We start from the raw sequence: 21944 nt of genomic DNA, 5'->3' as shown, positions 1-21944 counted from the left end.
AAGACCTGCAGAGATTAGTTTAGTTGGTCATTCACACAAATTGTTTTCTCCTTCCTTTAGTCTCTCTCTGTTCATTTTAAGAATTCTTATTTACAAACCACAAAATAAGCCCCTGCCTCTTTTAGTTGTGTTTCTTGTAAGAGTCTTCATATATTTCCCGGTTTTGTATTAATTACTAAAGTAAACACATTTTTAAACATATCTGTTTTTTCCCTTGACTATATTACTGCTTTCTTCTATAGTGTTCAGTTGTTGTGTTACAGTAAAGGACCATAGGATCATATAAATTAATTAAAATATTGACTTGAGATGACCAAGGAGTGACCTGTCACATTGTAGCTCCGTCTTTTGCCAAAAAAACTAATTTCCACTGATCCTTCTTGACAGGGGAGGAGTACAGGCTGGGGGGGCTGCGGGCAAGACGATCTGAGATGTAGCTCACAGCTGGAAATAGAGAGAGATTCAGTGAATCATGTTATGCGGTGTTTATCGATTCACAGTCTTTACAGAAATCCAAGTCCATAAGCGTTTGACCAAGTCTGAGAAGACACTGAACAATGTGCTCTTTTTAGGTCTCACCTCTCTATGACTCCATTAGGTGCCAGAGGCTCGTCCCACTGGAGCTGAATGGAGCGGGAGGTCAGGGTGACGGGCTGAGGAGGAGGCTGCTGGGCGGGTGGGGCAGCTAGGGTGCGGAGCTCAGTCAGTAGACCACGGCTACAGCACTGTCAGAGGTTCAAATGGAGACTTTAAAGATTTATAGTATTTCTAACTCTAAAAGGACAGAATCTTTGCAAAAAAAGGTACATATCAATCAAATCTCTATTTCTACTGGTCTGAGTTTTTTTGTTGAGAAAGTGGTGCTGGTTACGATGATTTTTATGTATTAGTTGTCCTACCTGATAACATGTGCAAGCCTCCACTCCTACCCAGTACTGGGTGTAAGGACGTAAACCATGGAGTGTTTGCTGATGGGATGTTCCCTCCGACAGCTACAGGAAGAGGAAAGTTTTGGAGTTGTGTGTGGTAACAAAAACAAATTGTCAGGAGGAACTGACGAGGAAGACAGTGCAGAAATCCAACAAAAAAACACAATACAAGTTATTATTGAGTGCAATATGTTGTTGTTTACCAGAGTGTTGTTGTTGTTGTTGTTGTTGTGGTTTAGTGAGAACACTCTGTAGAGGCTCACAATCCCATTGGGTCGGGCTGGAGGAGGGATGTTAACTACTGCTGAAGTTGCAGAAACACGCAGGAAACTAGGCGGGCCTACACCCTCAGGTGGGGCGGGTCCTGTTCTCCCATTGGCCCACGCACTGGCAGAAAGACCGGCAGAGTTCACTGCGCACACCTGTTGGTCAGAACAGCAAACAATAAATATAGGTCATTTTAAATATAGAAATGGTGAGATTCCTGTACATTTTAGATTCAATGGTAAAAATGCAGTCAGACATCAACTTTTCTTCCTTGCCTGATAATTCTGGATTTATTGTATTAACTCCTCAATGATGAAAGCTTCCCTCAATTACCCAGAATCCACCAGACTACCAAAAGATAAAGTCAATTTATCGGACCATCCATCAAAACTAACATCAGCACTGAGAGCAAAACCTTTTCAACATGCAAACTAACACTAACATATCTGCATGACAATTACTTTTCACCTTCATCAAGGAGTTATTCTCACACACACCAAGCACACACATGCACGTGGTAATCTTATTTGTGTGCTTGTGTTGGGTATAATTAGAGGGTGTACACTGCGAAGGGTCAGGCAGGGTGGAGATTTGCATGTGTAAGTCATCTGTAGCCTGTCAGAAGTGGTGCAGAAGGCAGATGGATGGGTCTGAGCTTTACTGTTCAAAGTGTGTGTCTGTGTGTGTGTGAGGTGTTGTTCGTAGCTGTGGAAGCGGGCTTTGGTGCATGTGAGCGTGTGCATGCAAGAGTGCTAAGAGTTGAATTAACCTCAATAATAGTCAATTAGGCTGTGATCAATCAGCCTGATTGATCTAAGTGACAGCACAGATGGACTGAGATGGGAGAGGGGAAGAAGGAATGGAAGATGGAGCGACTGGTAGAAAGAAAGAGGAGGAGAGGAGGAAGGGTAGACAGAGCACCAGCAAGGAAACCAAGAGACACTTTTTTGAGCTGAGCTGTTTGTTTTTCAGTTTAAATGAAGCTGCTTGGACAGTGATAGGCTAGGCTCAGCATGTAACGCTGTATTTAAATTGTGCTTTTTTTAGCAACACAGACCCTCTCCAACATCACACAAAACCTTCTGTATAACAATTGTTGCATAAATGATTGCACTCATCATAGTTCACACAAGGAGGAATTCTTACCAAGAAAGCTCAACACTAAATAATAATAATAATTAATCCTGCAAGAGGAAATTCAGTTTTACACTGTCTAATGAACATGCTACACAAACATAGGCTGATATACACACACATGCACAAACAGGATCCTATGTACATGCATTAATGGAGATAAGCTAGAGTGAGGGGGCTGCCCACAGCGAGCACTCCAGAGCAATTTTGAGGTTCGGTGCCTTGCTCAAGGGCACTGCGGCAGTGCTCAGGAAGTGGACTGGCACCTCTCCAGCTACCAGACCAATTTCCGGCCTTGGTCCGTGCCGGGGCACTACTGTACAGACTGAGCTACCGCCGCCCCAAGGGGTTTAAACTTATTGTTAGGTGTTATATGGACCTGAGTAGTTTCAACATAATTCTTGTAACCAACAATATAAAAGGTAACCTCGTACAACCCTACTTTAAAAAGCTAAACTATCCTTATAGTAGCATAGTTCTTTGTTTTTTTTAACTCTAAGTAAGTTTTAAAATATATTTTTCTCTTCATGGTCAAAAAATTATATTATAAGATGATTTTACAATAAGTTAATTAATCCATTAAAGTCGTCTAACAAAGAAGATGATGCTCTAAACAGGAAGTCCTGTTTAAAGACTTACCATACAAAAACACAGAACACAGGATTTATTGTTTTTCAGGAGTTAATATGTTAAAAAACTATGTTTCATAATTTACCATCTCAGTCCCTTCCACTGTTATACAGGGTAATGCAGGTATAATGTCATCGAACATTTCATATAATGTGTCTAACTTTGTGCTAATTTTGCACCTTGCAATAACAGGTAAACGAATCCATTCTCATAAATGTTACAAGTTCTACCTGGTACATATGTTTGCATATACACACCACTTGCTAATACTTTGCTAAACTTGAGTGGAAAGTTGACCTGGGCTTAATAAAAAGACATTGTCACACCCACGGCCCAAAGCAGCAGCTATGTAGTTTAACAGTAAGTACATACACTTTTACTTTGTATTCATGTTTTATCAACCTTTTGTTCCATTGTCCATAGTGCAGTGGATAAAGAAAGAGGAATAAGTAAGAGATACAGGAAGGAAGACAGGAGTCTGTAAGGAGAAGTGTGAAGGATGGGGGAGAGAAATAGACACGCAGAGATCCTGGTATGAATCAAATTCAAATACAACAGCTACAGGTAGACACCCTATAGGCTTCATAACATCTGACATTAAAAGAACCTTCCCATGAATAAATGAAGTAATGTTAATACTACTGGCACAGTATGAAAAGCACACAGAGGTCTGTATGTGTGTATGCTCAGTATCCTCATTGTCTTGATTCTGCCTTATATTGTAACCAAACGTGATGAACAAACTCTTGCTGTAATTGATATAATATTTCCTGCTTCATATTATTGGGACAGAGCTTTTTAGAAAGAATTCATGATGTCAGGTTAAATGGCCTGACAAAAAAGTGCATTAGCATCAGGCCATGTAAAAAGCTTTGTTATCAGGAACTGTGGCTTGAGTTGTAGTTTTTAAGAGTTTCAAATAAATCTGCCCCGCCATCGTACAACATTATGACTGCAGCAATAAAATATTTCTCCCCAGCAACAACCATGTTCTTCCCCTAGTAGCAACACAGTTAAAGTCTTGACGTGACTTAAAGGCTTTGGGCTTGATTAAAAAGTTTTTGCCACATCGAACAGAGAGAAAAAGTTCAAAACTGAAGTCAGTGCGGATCACCTTGCCCTTGATCTGTGCTAAAAGGTAAAACTAATTTCTCCGCCCTTATATCATCCACAGACTTTTTACTACTCTCTCCTCTCCTCTCCTATTGGGCCGTGATTTGGCTTATTGGGCACAAAATAAAAATATACGCTGTTAAATGCCATGGCAGCAAAGGAGCCACCATGGCAACAAAGGACTACAGGAAACTCTTCGGATGTATTCAAGCCTTTTTATTGGACACTCTGACTGCGGGCTTGATCGGAGTGCTCTGATTGGCCATCGGAGCTACTTGGCGGGTGCATCTACTTGAGGTGAAGGGGCTAAGTTGTGTGAAAGTGGGCAGTAATTAAAACCAAGCATAAAGCTGTCAATAGGAGCTTATGACCCAGTGTAATTAGCCTAATATGATTTCTCTCTCTGCACTGTGGTGTGCTAAACTGAACTGACTTATCGTCCTTGTGTACGACGGAAACACAGAGATAAAGGATGAGAGCCAAAACGGTACACAGACGGATTAACAACTACATAAAAATAAAATCCACGCAGGTAAGAAATTTGACTGATAAATTGTTATAGACAGGTAGACACTGAAAAATAAAATCTTTGCTGGGAAATGTAAAAGAGGGGTGTGATGGACAACTTTATGAATATCCCAAAACTTTTAGCTTTTCTTGTTGCCTCTCTTTCTCTGTTACACACTCAACAGATGTTACGTTAAATGCACACACAAACACAGAGCACTACTGTGTACACTTGTTTATGGACATCACACACACACCAACACCTTGTCCATGTTGCCCAATCCTGCACCGACAAATCCCCAGGAGACGTGTAGCGGTCACCATTAAAAGGTCTTTCCAATACAAGCTCTGTTACCAAGGGGGCTAACAGTTAATTCGATTGGCTGGCTGGTAATCAGGAAGTGGGGGGCTCTGAGGGCCCTGTGATTAATGGCTCTGTTGCCCGCTCGTCATCTCCCATAGCCCCTCCCTCCCTCCCTCCTCCTGTCATAAATTAGGACCCTCGTAAATAAAGACGGCACCACAATCAGGGAAACTCAATCAATTACACAGGTTCTCTGGCCTCGGCTCGTATGTCTGACAGGCAGGAATGCTAATGTTATTGTTGCTTCCAAAGGGCTAGCCTGTCAATTAGCAAAGCAACGCACAGCACAGCTGCATGAATATGGGCCCTCCATTTAACACCTGTCTGATCACTGTGCTTCTGTGTGAGTGTGTGTACGTCTCTGTTGTTGACGTTGGCATGCGTGATGATGATGTCAGTTAAGGTGTGTGTGTATGATTTGTGTGACTGTGTATGTGTGACTAGGCTTTCGTGAAGCATTTCATTGTGAAAACAGGCAACCTATTCCTCAGTGTCAGTAACATCAGATCTCATTTCCAAATGAGGTTCACAGATCACAATAAAACATCCAACTCTGTTTCCATGCAGAGGATGGAAAACAGAAGTTAGGAGAGTTGTTAAAATTTAAAGCTACTAAGCTGACGAGTGTTTTTATTGTTATTATTTCTCTGTACAAGAAGAACCCATTCTTATCTTTTTTTTCTTTAGCTATAATTTCTATTATGTTGATTATCTGGTTCTGGATATATGTAATCTTTTTTAAATATAAAAATGACTTGCTTCCATTTCTATTTCAAATATGAAGAAATAATGTCTGTCAAATTTGCCAACTTGCTTTAATTATGTTGGATAACTGCATCTCTTTTCTTAATTAATAAACAAAGACAAAATCTTAATCCGGTTCATATCTGTTTGTACAGACGAAGTATCCAAGTAGAAGGATGGATCTCAATTTCTACAGTTTAATATCACTTAAAAAAAACAGCGATTGTTATTTAGATTTTCTAAGAAAAACACATACACACAAACCAAAGAAGCACAGTACCTGGTACTGGTATACAGTATAAGGCTGCAGTGCTTCGTCTCTGAATGTAGTAGAGAGGTTCCTGTAGACCAGTGTTGCTGCGACCCGACTGTGGGTTTCAGTGGTTTGATCCAGCCTGCGGTACACCTCAAAGTGAAGGACTCTACCATTTGGCTGTGCAGGAGGGGACCAGGTGAGTAGAAAGGTGGTCTGTAGGCCGGTGTGTGCATCAGAACGTAGGTCTAACAGTGGTGCTGTTTGTCCAGCAGGGGGAGCCTCGAGAGTGAGTACAGATAACCAGTCACTGGAGGAGCAGCCAAGCACTGTGCAAGCCTCAATCCGCACTTCATACCTAGACACACATAAAAGCATATATTTTTAAAAACAAAAACCAATTTTTGTTCATTAATTTGTAAAAGACAAATATAGGAGAAAAACTCCTACTAACACTTGTTTTTTCTAAAACAATTGACAACTAAACCAGTGTACAATAATTACAGCATGCACAGGACACCTGCAATCTGAAACATATCTAGACAACCAGCCAAATACCTTACAACACAGAAAACTAAAAGGGGTGTAAAGATTATGTCTCCTGCTGGCAAATGTATAAAACAATGCATGATTCTCCAACAGCATGTTCTGTCAGATTCATTACAAAATGAATCCAAACATCACAAATAGTTTTATCAACACCATGTTCAATGATCATTCATCATGATTATTTTCTTAACCATTTGTCTGTAAAATACAGCAGCCAAACCAAAATGATGAGCTCACTACTTTGGGAGAAATAAAGGTGATGATAGTGAGGACTGAGAGGAAGAGGGAGAGAGAACAGGTGATGAAGACAAGTTCAATAGATAAAAGGTCATCAGAGAGAGAGAGGGGGAGCAATCTGAAGATGATAAGACTGATGAGCTATTATTATCTGAACCTGATCAAATTGACAAGCTCACACTTTTACACACACACACACACACACACACACACACACACACACACACACACACACACACACAACATACCGTCTATACTGCTGTCTTTTTCTGAGAGAGTGGTAGATCCTCTCTGTCTGTATTTCTCCACATCACATTTTTGCATTTTAATATGGGCATTATTATCCAAATGTATTATACATATACAGCATTTGACTTATTTGATAATTGTGTAGGTGTCTCCTGACTTTGTTTAAGTAAAAAAGCTGTAATTAAAATGAACAAAGATGTTGTTCATCTTTGTGCAAGATTATTTTCTATACCATTAAAACAAGCAAAATGACTAAAAAGAGATTTGGAAGATATGTAAAAGCTTTTTGGTTACATTTTCATTCCTCTGCTCACTTTACATTAGTGTTTGGGATTTGTAGATTGTATAGTCTACCAAAGATTTTCCTTGTTACCTATAGATGGCACTACTTTCCCTCTTTATCACACATGTATCTCTTATTCCTCCACATACTTTCCTCCATTACAATACCTACTATACATGGAAATAGAAAATAATGTTATTCATTTTCATTTTTCAAGAACAATTTTCAGGAATGCCGTTGAATGAAAATGCTAAATCTTCTACCTTCAGGTTTACTGTTTAAAACTCCCCACATATTCTTCCTGCTTATACATGAACTATACAGTGCCTTCAATAACAAACACATTTTGCAGCATAGATCAAAGAAGTTGACTGTGGTGGAGTTCTGCTTCGACTAACCTGTGGTAAGCAGCCAGCCCGTGCAGAGTTGTGAGTCTGTTAGAGTAGTCAGTCTGGTCTGGAGTGAACACAGTGCTGGTGATGCTGAGCTGGACCGGGTCTCTGTGGTAAACAGTGTAACTCACAATGTCTCCATTAGGACGGGCTGGAGGATTCCACTCTACTCTCACCTAGAAAAACATACAACATAGAGGATGAACACTTCAAACTGCAATTTCAAAATGTTAGCTGCAACTCATATTGACTTAGTAGATAAATGACTTACCTGGCTTGGTCCCAGAGGCGTCAGTGCAGGGAGGCCAACACCAGAAGGGGCTGACGCATGAGTCTTTGCTGTTGCCGCTGCGCTACTCGCTGCCCCATTGCTGTTGTTTGCCCGGACAAAGTAACTGTATTCCACACTTGGCAAAAGTGTGAAGTCGTGGTAATGAGTCTCTGTTCCAACGTAGATTACTTCACCGTCTCTGCGCAGTTCATACCCTGTGATGATGCCATTTGGGTTCTTCGGTGGTCTCCAGCTAACTTCCACTGACTCTGGGCCTGTGACCTTCAAAGGGACAGTCCAAAGGTCATATAAAACAGAGAACTATATAGCACAACATCCTAGTTCTAATAATAATCTAAGCATAAGTAAAAATGTAAAATGAAAATAAAAGCGTAATCCTTCTGTTGATTATTGAATACTTATCAGTGATGGGGAGACTGTGCAAAGTAGAGCAAGAGGCTCAACAATAAAACCTCTTCAACACTGCACAGACAATCCTGATAGATTTAAATCCCAAGATTTAGATATTGCACAGTAAAAAAAGGTTAAAGGTTTTACTTAAAGCTAAATAAACAAACACACCTTAAGGGTTGGAGTGAGCAGGCCAGTGGGTGGAGCTTCCTCAGTTACAGCAGACATTGTAGAGCTGGTGGTGCATCCACCTCTGGTACAAGCTGAAAGTGCCAGCTGATAAGATGTGTGCGGCTGCAGATCCGACAACACTGTATTTCTGCCTCTTCCACGATAGGCTTCTTGGTTGTTCAGTTTTAGCACATATTCAGTCACCTCTCCATTCTGTGTCAGAGGTTGACTCCAGGAAATGTTAATACTACTAGATGTGATGGAGTCCAGGGTAGGGGGGTCGACTGTGGCAGGCGGAGCCTCAAGAGTTGTGAAGTTTGTATAGGGGCTGGTTATGCATCCCTCAGACGTGCAGGCTATGATCGAGTAGCTGTAGAAAATGACACAGACACAATAGAAAGGCCTTTTTTATTAAATATTTAAAAGGTTTTTTCTGGATCTTTGTTTGGAATTCTCAAAAGGAAACTATCAGGTGAGTTTATCTCAGAAAACAAAATATTAACAGCTAATGCAAGTAATACCTATAAGTTGAGAATGGACTGAGGTCTTCATCTGTGTAGCTGAGGACAGTGGGGTCAAAACTAAATGAGAAACTGACATTGTTTCTCTGAATCCTGTACGACTGAAGGACCCCGTTTGGCTCCAAAGGAGGAGTCCAGGAGACGAGTAGCTCACTGGTCTGGCCCGCAAGGTGACTCACTGTTGGAGAAGCTAGACCACGAGGAGGGGCCTGTCTGGTTGTTACGGTTACCCAGGAGCTGTCGGTGTGTCCAGCAGGGTTGTGAGTACGAACGCTAAACTCGTACTGTGTCCAGGGGCGAAGTCCGGTCACTGTGTATGAGAGGGTGTCATCATATTGTGGAGATGATTTCCTGAACAGTACCTGTTGGACATAATGTTGGACGATTCAAGCCACAGTTTTACAGTTTTAACCCAATATTCATTTGGTAGCAGCCACTTTGCACATTTCATGTACCTTTCCTTTTTCAACACCGTCTTCATTACTTCTTCCCTTCCCCACTTCCTCCAGACTTCTCCCAAGTAAAACACATTCTCTGATGGGCCCATTGGGCTGAGAGGGGGGACCCCAGCTGAGTGACACACTGTCTGGGCCAATGAAGAGAGGCCTGGGAGGGGGCTGGGAGGCAGGTGGAGCAGCTGCTGTGGTAATGTACTGCGCTGGGGTGCGTGTGCAGCCTGCTGAGGTACAAGCTTCGAGGGTTAAAGTGTACATGGTCCATGGCTCCAAACGGCGAAACAAGAAATTGCGTGATAGTCCACTGAATTCCAGGTTACCCTCACTGTACAGGTTGTACATCTGGAAAAGAAAGAAGTGGAGAGGAGGAAAGAGGAAAGAAAAAGAGAACAGTGAAATCAGACAGGAGAGAAGCATAGGAGAGTAAAATTGGTGCATTTAAGTCAAAAAAATAGAAACAGAGAGGAGAAAAGATGCTAACAACTGAAGGGAGAAAATAATAGAATTCAACTGTATTTGTTTAGTAGGGCTATTGCTTTTCACATGGTGTGTATCAGACTACACATGAAGCATGTCCATGTTTATGCTAAAAAAGCCCTTTACACACATGCACTCCTGAAACGCTGTTTGCGTTCACATATGCAATACATTTCATGACATTTCAGGAGTTTTATGTACTTGTTTCCATGTGTTGTCATGTCAATGGAATCTATCAGCTGTTTCTACTGAAATATTTAATCCGCCCTGCTGTATCTGCTCAATGCTGTGTGTACATTTCGGTATATGTTCTGTGTATTCTACGTACCGTGATGATTCCATTTGGAGCCCCCGGCTGATCCCAGCTCAGCAGTAATGCCCTGCCCTGCTCTCGCTGCTCCACTGTGAAGTTAGCCAGGCCGGCCGGAGAAGCCTCCAGGGTTCTGGTGCCAACCCACAGGCTGGACACACTACCTGGAGGATTACAAAACATCGAGACTCACTGAAGTGGTGCAATGCTTGTAGCATATATTATTTATTCATTTGATTTGTTGAAACAGCTGCTTATTGTAATCAACCTACCTGCCATGTTCACAGCTTCCACTCGTAGACTATACTGACTGTGCGGTTCAAGACCGTAGATTGTTGCGTCAAGGACTGAACCCTGAAAGAGAAGGCGAGACCAAGGTATAAGGTATGGACAGAAGGGATAAGTGTAAGTCCTTTGGAAGAGAGAAGAGACAAATAAATGATTGGGAAAGAGTTAAAAGTAGAAAGAAAAGAGTGCAGGATTTTAGGGGACCAGGGGTGTGAGTAGTGTGCCGTAGCAAGAGAAGAGAGCAAGTGGAAATTAGTTACACAAACAAATCCGGCATGAATAAAAAGCAGTGCATTGCTCATTAAAAGGGAAAGGAACAGTGAAACAATGGTAGGCTAAGATGACATGACATGGGATTTGTGATATCAACATTTCAACATACAGGCTCGGCCTCGGTAAAGTAAGTAGACACAAGAGAAGTGGCAGAGACAGAGAGACTGGCAGGCAGACACACGTCCCTTATGGGTGAATTCAAAGCTTCCAGATTGAGTGTTCATGTCACACATGCACCCTTTCATATCACACACACACAAAAACACAGAGACGCAGGCGGAGAGAGTCTGCCAGTAGCTTTAGGCAGTGGGACCAAGCCCAACACCCTGGCAGACACAGGGGCAGTGTGTGTGTGTTTGTGTGTGTGTGTGTGTGTGTGTGTGTGTGTGTGTGTTACAGAGGGAGCACCATTTACTAATTGATAAGAGACACACTGTTGTTTCAAAAGGCCCTGGCGTGCGATGACATGGTAGTTGGGGAGCACTAGGCTCCAGGATGTAGCAATTGTTTGTTTGCCTTCTTTTATGACTGTGAGCTTTAAAGCAGCTTTGAGAGTGATGTGTCTCTCTGTTTGTGTGAACATTTTTGTGTGAATGTACAACACAGGAGGCTATATTTTTCATGTGTTGAGTCTGCAGTTTTGTGCTTGTTCAGGGCCCTATGCTTTCACATAAGTAAGCATATGTAAAGAGATTAACTGGTAACCCACTTCAATGCAGGCAAGAGGATCAAAAAGGCTCCAATTCAAACTGAATCGAATGAAAACCCTGACAAATCACCGTAGCGTGGCACCAAGGATGAACTGTCTGAACAACAAGCAGAATGCATGTATTCACTGTTTTCATGTCTGCGAGCCAGCGTGTTTTTCATCCACAGTAAAATAGGATTAATAAGCCCCTAGACACCTAGACACAAGCTAAATCCTCCTGCAAATCACAGCACTTCTGAGGAGAGAGGGAGGGAGGGAGGGAGGGAAACTGAGAGAGAGACACAGAGAGAGATAGAAAGAGAAAGGGACAGCACGACTTAGAAATAAAGGCAGAATGAAAAAAGAGATAGGAAAGACACTAAATATATATTAGTAAAGTGTAGTAGGACATTGAATATGAAAGGGGGGAGAGGTAAGTTACTGGTGTAGGAATAAAGAAAGGGATACAAAAGTAAATGTGAGAAAGAGTAGGACAATGAGAGGGAGAGAGAGTGAGTGAATGGGTAAAAAAAAAGATGGAAAAAGGCTCACATGGGAGAGCATAAAGATAGATGTTGCAAAAGGGAGAGACGGATTAAGTGAGCGAGAATGAGAGATCTCTCTACCTTAAAAGCCAGTGAAATATGTGAGGCATGTGGCCTATAAAGCGGTTAACATATGCACATTGTCAATAGCAGCATCTGGCGCTGACTGCTTTTATAGGAGCATGGAGACTCTGCTACACGCCTCTAGATGGCAATAGATTCAAACACTTTATCACTGAAACACAACACATTAACAGCCTGTTCTCACACACACACACACACACACACACACACACACACACACACACACAAATGCTCAACAATCAAGCACCATGAAATTCACCACCTCAGTCTGCTAACTGCACACAGACAGACACGTAGACAGGCAGTAATCAAATGCTGCAACACTAAAACACACTACTATTACATTACATTAACAGCTCCCTCAGTAACTGTTTCTCTCTCATACATACACATGTGCAGACACACAAAAACAAGCACTTTCAAAGTATCCTAAATCACATATTTTAAGGACAATGTCGGCAAACACATGCACAGACAACCAATAAAGAAAGTAATCATGTTTGGATTGATTTCCAAACTTATTTGTAAGATTTCGGTCACGCATACTACACTTCATTATGATGCACGTATTACACTTTAATAGGGTTGATATGATACCAGATTTTGATATGAATCTAATAACCACAGATGCTGATACATGTTTCGATACCACAGCTATAAAACTTAAATTCCTGGCCTCCCCATGAGTGATTCCTTGTGTTTCATTACCAAAAATGAAAATAAATAGATGCACACTGTCTAAATTGTATAAAAGTTTTGGAACTGAAATGCTGCCAAACTTATTTCTGCAATCTCTCTTTTACCTTTTTGTTTAAAATATGACTGATGATCTGTGTTTTTTTTTCTTTTTACTTTGTAAATACTAATACTTTGTTTCAATACTATCAATCATTTTCTAAAAAGAAGGTATTGAAAAGTATCGCAGTATTGAACAATTTGACAACCTTAAACTAAGCATCTGACACTGTGAATTTAAACAGTGAGGACTTCATGTGATGGTTGTGGTTCAATTTTTTTCAGGCAAAAGCTCAACTGAAATTGTGCAATAGGTATTTATGGTCTTTGCTGTAATATATTCAGATGATATTACGATGTTTTTGATTTATGCTGCAGCATTAGTAAAATTAAAGCTAGTGGTTGTACAACACCTTAGCAGCAGATTCATGTCAGTTTCATGTCAGCCTATGAAACCGCAAGAAAAGCTAATATGTAAGATCTGACAGCCAAAGGTTCTCGTGAACCTCAATTCATTGTGCATGGGCATGTGTGTGTGGATGATCAAAGTCACTAGTTAATCATGCCAAATGCAAAAGAGCAGAGGGGGAAGCAAGAAGTCAAAAGAGAGAGAGATGGAGAGAGAGAAAGGGGGAGAACATGAGAGATTTGCACAGAGATGAAGGAAAGAAGGTGTAAACAAGACAGGGAGAGAAAGGGAGACAACGACAGGGGAAGAAGAGAAGAGGTCTTACTAATTTATACATTAAAGAGCCCTCAGATCTTACATGGTTCAACACAACTTAGCATTGAGGGCCAGGAAACAATCTATTCAATCTTTTATTTCCTCATTCTGTGTTCTCTTTGGTGTGTGAGCTGAGCTGCAGCAGGGGTCCTCTGGACAGTATGTGTGTTTCTGTGTGTAAAGGGTCTGCGTGCACGTGTGCTCCTTGAGCCTTGAGTAAATATATTTGTATCAGTGTTTATTTGTGTGCATTTGCAATTTATCCTAACAAGCCTGCATCTGCATGAATCATATTTTGCACCCATGTCCCTAGAAGTGGGTGTTGTGTGCTTGTGTGTATTTCTGTGTGCACAACTGTGTGTGTGTGTGTGTGTGTGTGTGTGTGTGTGTGTGTGTGATATTCAGGTGGAGAGGCATGGTGCGGCCGGGGGGACAGTGTGTGATACTAATTAAGAATAACCATGTGTATTTGTCAAAAGAATTATGCTGATTATCTCACAAAGGCCCCAGCACTGGGCCCCGCAGAGAGACCGAGACAGAGAGACGGACCAACATTAGCATATGGCTACACACATGCATGCACATACACACACACTTTGCCCCTCACTCTTTCAAGCACACAGAAGTGCAGGTAAAAGCAGAGTAAGTGCCTAAGAACATACACGAAAGAAGCATGCCTAATGATAGGTGAACAGGGTCCAACTGGTCGGCCTCAGGGGTGTTTCCCTCCACAGGCCTTCTCTGGCCTCTCTGCTCTGTCATATTAAGTCCTGGAGAGATAATAAAGCACCATGCTGGTTTGCCTTTTCTACTGGGCCATAGTTCATTGAGAGGGTTGAAAAAACATGCCATGATCACATATGATTCAATACAGTCCAGCTCAAATCAATTCTGTACAATTCAATCCAATTCAAATCAATTCTTTGGTCCAGTCCATTAGTACAAGCTGTGTCCTGACTGGCCCTTTGAGAGCAGTAATTGTTTTCGGAGGTTTCTGAGGTGAGCCAGTGCACCACACGCTGCTCTCTCGCACCCCATGCCAAGCTCTCAAGCCAAGTTTGTGTGAGTGTGTGTGCGTGCGTGCGTGTATGTATTTATGTGTGTATGCCTAATCCAATGCTGCTGGAACAATTGCCCGATGTCTGTTTGCAAATACCCTGCGTGGGTGTCCCTGCTAGTCAGTGTGCGTTAGACAAACCCTGACACATACAGACGTTTGTGTGACACACTTACACACAGACACAAGAACACACCCACAGACACACCGAGTGCCATCAGGCATGTGTTTTGTCTGTGGCCAGCACAGACATAGAGAGGGACTGCAGGGGTCTGGAAGAGGCATGCCCACTTCACACCGACAGCCATGATTGGCTTCGGCGGCTCTAGACCCCAGGAACAGCATATTTGGTGTGCATATTTGCATGCAAGTGTGTGTGTGTGTGAGATGTGGCCAAAATACAGCATAAAAATTGTGGTACGCAAGGGACAACATTGCATGTGTTTGTCCATGCATGTAGTTTTATTTTAGCTTAATTTCAACGGTCATAGCCACTTGTTCAAGGAAATAAAGAAAAAATAATTCTTAACAATAACTAGTTCATAAAACAAAATTTAAAAAGCTTTCATAAAGCACTGAAAAGCCAATGTACTTTAAAAAATGATGTTTCTTCAAATCTTTCTGTTCATGGGAAGGTAGATAGAGACAAAACGTTTAGTAAAACTACATAGAGCAGAGTTTGCTTTTTGGGCAGCTACAGCTTGTTGAAACATAAAAACTTACATATACAGTATAGTTACACATTGGTTGGTCTTTGGTCCTTCCACAAGTGAAAGCTTACATATAATTGTGAATATTCTATATTCTTATTATTACTATATTTTTCTACTCATATTTAATTACTGTAAATATGTTTGTTTTTAACTTCTATCTTCTGCTGATTGTACTTCTTTTTTCTGTGTAACAACAAAATTTCCTCCAATGGGGGATCAATAAAGTTGATCTTATCTTATGTTATGGTAAGTAAACTAAGTGTGACTAAGGTATTCCACCTGATGGAGGGCTGTTGATGCAGAATGAACAGACATTAGTTTCTTACAAATATTTAGCTGCACTCCACTGCATCCATGTCATCTTCAAATTGTATTGAACATAATGCAGATGGCTAAATTTACATACAAAAACAGGATGTAGTCTTCAACATTAGTCAAAGAACAGTTCAGCCCCCTCCCCCCAAAAAAACCCCAAACAAACAAACAGAAAAAACGAGACAATAATTGAGTTTGAAGTTTCACAAACACACACAGACATGCACATACACCAGAGTTGAATGGTCTCAGTCATCACAAATAGACTTTTTTTTATCTCCCTTTCTTCTAAGTTGTCACACTCAGCGTTCCTCTAAAGTGATGACCATCGTATAGCAGTTGCTGCACTAAACACCCATTAAGACAAGTGGAGAGCACTACACTGGATGGCGTGGCCTCTTCACAGACAGACACACAATAACACAAAACCTGTCATTAGAGAGCGAAAAAGACAGAGAGAGAGAGAGAGAGAGAGAGAGAGAGAGAGAGAGAGAGTGTACACATGTGGAGGGAGGAAGGAAGAGGAAGTAGAGAAGAACCCCTTGAAAAAAACCTTTAAGATAGTGAGACAGACGAAGAGGCGATGGAGGGGGGCATCGATGGTGGATGAGAATAACATAAAAACTGTAATTTGTGACAGAGGAAGAGAAAACACAGATGGAAATATAGTGATGGAGTGATAGAGGGAGGAGTTGTGAAAAACATGAGGAGACAGAGAGAGAGATTGCAGTGGGGAGAAGAGGGACTGCTGCAGACTGATTATTTAGCTGTTTATGCAGAAGGCTGAGGACCCTCCAATCAGAGATGGGGACCTCTAACTAAGGGGTCTGATAGGCCGAGGGCCTAACGAACTCTGCATCAGAGTCTCCTCATTCTCTACTTTAATCCTTCCTTCCTCTCTTCACCTGTGTCCTCTCCCCCCTCTTAGCCTCTCTCCTCACCCTCTGTGCACTCATCTCTGCATTTCTCTCCCCCCACCACTCCTTTGTCTCCCTCATTTGTTAAAGGGTGTCACTGAGAGCAAGGGCAAAGTCTTGTCTTTCCTTTTTTGAGACCATCCTCTGTCCTCCACATTGTTTCTGTGGTGGTTAAGCAACAAAAAGACTGCAGCTGTACCGAAATTAAAGCAGTAATTAAATTAAAGCAAGTAGTATTTTTTTGCCCGAGCCTCGTTGAGAATGTGAAAGTGCTAGGCAACAGACTGAGACTCAAGAAACTGAAATCATTGCAATTTGCCAAAAAAAAGGTCCTGCAAATAACTCACCATAACTGCAACCTGTAGTCAACACTTTGGGGTTCATAGGGAGATTGTTTGACCTCAAAGGTTCGTTGCAGAGACTCAAACCTGTGACCCGTTTGTCAAGGATTACAGCCTCAGTGTATGGGGCACCCGCTCCATTACCTGAGCTAAACCACAGCCCAAAATAATGTCTTTAAAGTGTTCCAACTTTTCCTATGGGTGATATGGTTTTTTACATGTGTATGCTGGTCTAAATATCAGTGCTTTCGGTGACGCTTAAATGTTTGCCGTGTATAAGCAGCTAAAAATATATATTTTTTTAATATCCTCACTGAAAATAAAAGCACAAAAATCTGTCAGTGTGAAAAAACATGACAATATACATTATGACACACATAAGTGATTCCTAACTATGCATTTTATATTCATACTGTTCACATCATGTGTTTAACTCTATTACTTGTTTGCCTCTAATCATTCAACACACCTGCAGACCATTCATGTCTTAAGTACACAACACATCTTTTGATAACATGTCCATACGTTAAAACTTCTCACCATTGCGCATGCCTGAATACACACATTCTGTCTATGAAAGCTGAACACACAGGCACACAAACACACATACTAAAACATCATCTCAGCTTCAAGACACAGTTCACCGGCTGGCCCTCGCTGTCCCGCTCCCTCTGACGGGCCCTTAATGGTAAGCTAACAGATTGTAAACATGCTGCTAGCTCTCTCCCTTTCTTTCTCCACTTTCTGTATTAATCACACACTCTTTCCTTCCATCTCCTCCTCTCTTTATCCATCTCTCTTCTCGCTCTTCTCTTCTCTTCCCCCTCCTCTTTCCCTTTATCCCCCCCCCCCCCCCCCCCCCCCCCCCCGCTTCACTTAATTCTCCCCGATCTATCCCCATCCCTTCTTAGCGCTTCCTCTCTCTCTCTCCCTCTTGCTTTTCCTGGGATATTTTTTAAACAATGTGTCCTTCATGTACGGTTGGTTACGGGGTGTACAGAAGGACATCATTAGCGCTGGTGGTTAAGCTGTAATTTACACCATTACCGAGGTAGGGGCCATTTTTATTGCCTAGTAAATTTCAGCTCTGAAATATTTAGACCATATGGCTCAATTTGTGTAATAACCTTAATTTCCAAGCACCCTTCAGCTCCCTTCAGCGCCGGCTGTTGTTGGCGGATGGTCGGAGTGGTGTGTGTACACAATCATTTGTGTGTGCACGATATTGGCTTGTAGCACACACACAATTGTACATTTTCACACATGCGTACACGTACACAAACCATAGACACAGCAAAAATGTTAGCGCATATTCCTCTTACATACACATTACACATCTCTTTCACACTCTCTCAAAGATTCATTCATTCACTCACTCACGCACACGTATACACACACACACACGCACACACGCACGCACGCACGCACACACACACACACACACACACAGGAGTATGTATGCATGGTGGTAGCAGATTAATAGGGTGTCAGCTTGTGTTTGGGTGAGGGAGCGTCAGGCGTCGGCCAGATGGTTCTCAGGGATGATGACTGTCAGGGGTCCTGCTCTGATCAATGGGATGTATTAATACACAACACGCGCATACACACACACACATCGTTGAGCACACACACACACACACACACACACACACACACACACACACACACACACACACACACACACACACACACACACACACACACAATAAAAAAATACGTTATGCATGCACAAAGGCACACATGCAACCATATTCAGACACGTGTGTCCACACAGAGTTAAACACAGCCACAAACATTTATATGTATGAACGTGGTATAACTTTAACAGTGATCCCAGGGGCCACAGTGTAACATCTGGAAAAGCGAAGGGAGAGAGAAAAGGACAGAAGAGTGGAGTGGAGAGGAGAGGTGGTGGGCAGGTAAATATGGGGTGCAGGAGGATTTTTAAAAAATTGGAAGGAGGGGAAAAAGATCAGTATGCAGTGAAAGGAGACACTGGAAGAGAAAAAAGAGGAGCAAAGAGTAAGAGAAGAGATCAAAGATAACAAAGGGTTAAAAGTGGAAAAGGTACAAGAAGGTTGTAGAAATTGTAAGAGAAGAATATGGAAACAATGCTGATATTAAAGGTGGGGTGGAAGAAGATACAGGGAATAATAAGGAAGGAATGAGAGGAGAGAGACGGGAGGGCTTATGGAGCAGCCAGGATGATAAAATGGGAAGAAATGACATGGAAGGAAGATAAGGATGCTAACAACAAGAGGGGAAAGACTGAAAGGAGGAAAGGACATGGGAAAATGTTGGGTGGACAGAGATGAGGCCAGGGGCAGAACATAGAACTCTAGTTTTTTTTTTTTTATTGGAGCGCTTGGTCAGATTTTGTTGAGCAAAATCTTCCCTGTGTACACACTGGTATGTAAATGAAGCCTGAAGGAGAAGTAAGCAGTCCCCGTTTACACTGCCCCATGATGCACAAAAAATGGCAACACGGAGGGATGGATTAAAGTAAGATAAAAGAATGAACACCAGAGTTAGGCATTCAAGAGAGGAGGAGAAAGGAAAGAAGACCGAAATTAATAAAGAGAAAGCAGAAGAGAAGTCAAGGAATAAAGAAGCAAAAAAAGGCAACTTGACAGGGTTGTTTTAGTGACTAACATGTCTGTCAGAAAGATGTAAGGCACAGAGAGTGAATTTGTGTGTGTGAGAGACAGAGTGTGTGTTTGCCAGGCAGTGCGTAGGGGTCTAGTGAGGCAGGCCGCCTGCGCTTCATACCCTCATTCCGTCCGATTGCCATGACGACCCCATTAATCAGCCAAGCTGGCACAGAGCAAGGTTCCCAGCCCCAGATCAATATACACACACAAATACACACACACACCAAATGGACACACACACACACACACACACACACACACACACACACACACACACACTCACGCACACAAACAATTTATCCAAAAACACAAAGTAGGGTAATTAAGTACACATTTAAGAGTAAAAAATGTAAGTAAGCATTGCTGAAGAAGTGTGTATAAAGCTTCCAAGAGAAAATAAAAACATAGTTTTAATGTCCGCTTAATCCATATTGTAAAATAAGTGAGCTGATACTATACATTTTAGTCTACCAATCATTATTTTAATGATTAGTTTGCAAGCGTATGAAAACAGATTCCATGAAGAAAACCAGCCTGAACATTGGGCTACAGTGTTCTACCAAATCTTTTGTACTAATCTCTCTGTATGTGTGGCCTCTGTTTTGATGGTAACCTGTGATGGATTTGGGCTCGTGGAAAATAGTATTCATTTAAGACTGCTAAAAGCAACATTGTGTATGTATTGAGTTTATTTTTAAATCTACAATTTAGTTCTTGACCAATGGGATAAACCCCAAATATACTGAGCAATGTTTATCTTGCTGACAGACATTCGTACTTTTCTTTTGTGAATTGAAACTGATCTTTTTTTGTGTCGAAGGACAAAAAAACGTTTCTTTTTTATTAATAAAGCCAAACTGCATTCAACTTTTTATGGCTTCCCCTATTGAGATTATTTTAGCTCACTGCCTGTCCTCTATTTCTTAAATTGCATGTTAATCTGAAGTCCAGATGACAAACATTTGTCCACCATATTTACAAAAAATATATTTTTGGCTTCACTTCTAAGAGCACAAAGTCATCTCTTTTCAAGTTTGTTCAGAACTTTCTCATTTGTCACTTTCTTTGTGCATCTCTAAACAACTGAGCGCATGTGGTGAAGGCAACGGCGTGACAAATGACCGCCACCAAAATAAGTCTATGCCATGTCAATGAGCTTTACACGCACACACACACACACACACACACACACACACACACACACACACACACACACACACACACACACACACACACACACACACACACACACACACACACAAACACAGAGTGTTCCATATCAATGAGAAGGTGAAAGGTCTCCATTTACATCTTGTATTAATTATGAGTGACAAGCCAAAGGTCACAGAGGGAGAAGAGGCCACTGGTATGGACAGAATATAGATCTATACTTCTACCTCCACTCCTCTTCTCTCTCCTTCCTCCTTTTCCTTTCTATTCCTGGGTCTCACCCCCTATTGTTCCTTTACTTGTCTTTTCTGTCCCCCTTCCATGCTATTTTTTCCTCTCACTTTTTTACCTTCTCTTCTAACTGAGTTCTTCTTCTTCGCTCTGCCAATCTGTCTCTGTGTCTTATTGTCCACCTTCCCTCTTCAAGTGTGTGTGTTAAACCATGAAGGACTAATAAGGATGGGGAAAGAGGAGAAATTGGTTTTTATGTTTGAATCTCTATTTTGTTTGACAATGTTTATTCCTTCTCTTTCCTCAACTAAAAGACAGTTTCACCGATCTAAGCACATACACAAATAGGTGTGAAAAACATACTAATTCTAGCCACTGTTGGGAATGTCCTATAACAGCTTTTGGTGATTTTGGCCAGCCTACTCAGCTGCCAACATGTTTTGACAATGTGACACCCATTGAAAGAAGTACTGTATATGTTTAAGTGTGTCTGTGAGCATGTGTGTGTATGATTGTTTTGAGTGGCCATGCTTATGCTTGCTTCTTGTGTTAAAAAATTGTGCATGGCACAAAATTGCGGGGAGGGCCCTGGGGAAAGGCAGGCCATGAGCAGTTTGTGTGTGTATGTGTCTTTAGGCCCCTCACTGGCAAACAGATGGCACAAGCACCGCAGGTAGAGTCCACATTTCTTCACATGCATCACAAATGACAATACACATGAACACACACACACACACACACACACACACACACTTTTCTTTTGTGTTCTTTTCTTTTTTTTTGTATAAAACTTAAACTGAGTAGTTGAATAGTTGCCTAACAGAATATGTTATAAAACAAGGCATAATAAACCGAGACCTTCAACTTACCCATTTTCTGTCAGTTTAATCTGTACTGTTAATGCATTTATTTGTTTTAGTCAATGAACTTCGATGTGTGTTTTTA

General features: G+C 41.5%; 1 protein-coding gene across 1 annotated transcript in view; it reads right to left on the bottom strand.

Annotated features, from left to right (window-relative positions):
* ush2a (Usher syndrome 2A (autosomal recessive, mild)) overlaps positions 1-21944 on the bottom strand; it is a 193260-nt gene that overhangs the window by 6249 nt on the left and 165067 nt on the right. The window contains exons 75-87 of the mRNA XM_061041049.1: positions 10540-10621; positions 10286-10431; positions 9481-9822; positions 9026-9387; positions 8505-8874; positions 7923-8204; positions 7658-7827; positions 5969-6299; positions 1133-1351; positions 900-992; positions 580-725; positions 326-444; positions 1-5 (exon numbers count right to left, since the gene is read on the bottom strand). The exon at positions 1-5 is cut by the window's left edge and continues 94 nt beyond it. Coding sequence (XP_060897032.1) covers positions 1-5; positions 326-444; positions 580-725; positions 900-992; positions 1133-1351; positions 5969-6299; positions 7658-7827; positions 7923-8204; positions 8505-8874; positions 9026-9387; positions 9481-9822; positions 10286-10431; positions 10540-10621 — 2667 coding nt within the window. The remainder of the gene's footprint in view (positions 6-325; positions 445-579; positions 726-899; positions 993-1132; positions 1352-5968; positions 6300-7657; positions 7828-7922; positions 8205-8504; positions 8875-9025; positions 9388-9480; positions 9823-10285; positions 10432-10539; positions 10622-21944) is intronic.

This window comes from Labrus mixtus, chromosome 1 (genome assembly GCF_963584025.1).
Source record: "Labrus mixtus chromosome 1, fLabMix1.1, whole genome shotgun sequence".
Classification (NCBI taxonomy): Eukaryota; Metazoa; Chordata; class Actinopteri; order Labriformes; family Labridae; genus Labrus; species Labrus mixtus.
This window is presented reverse-complemented; position numbering and strand designations above follow the sequence as displayed.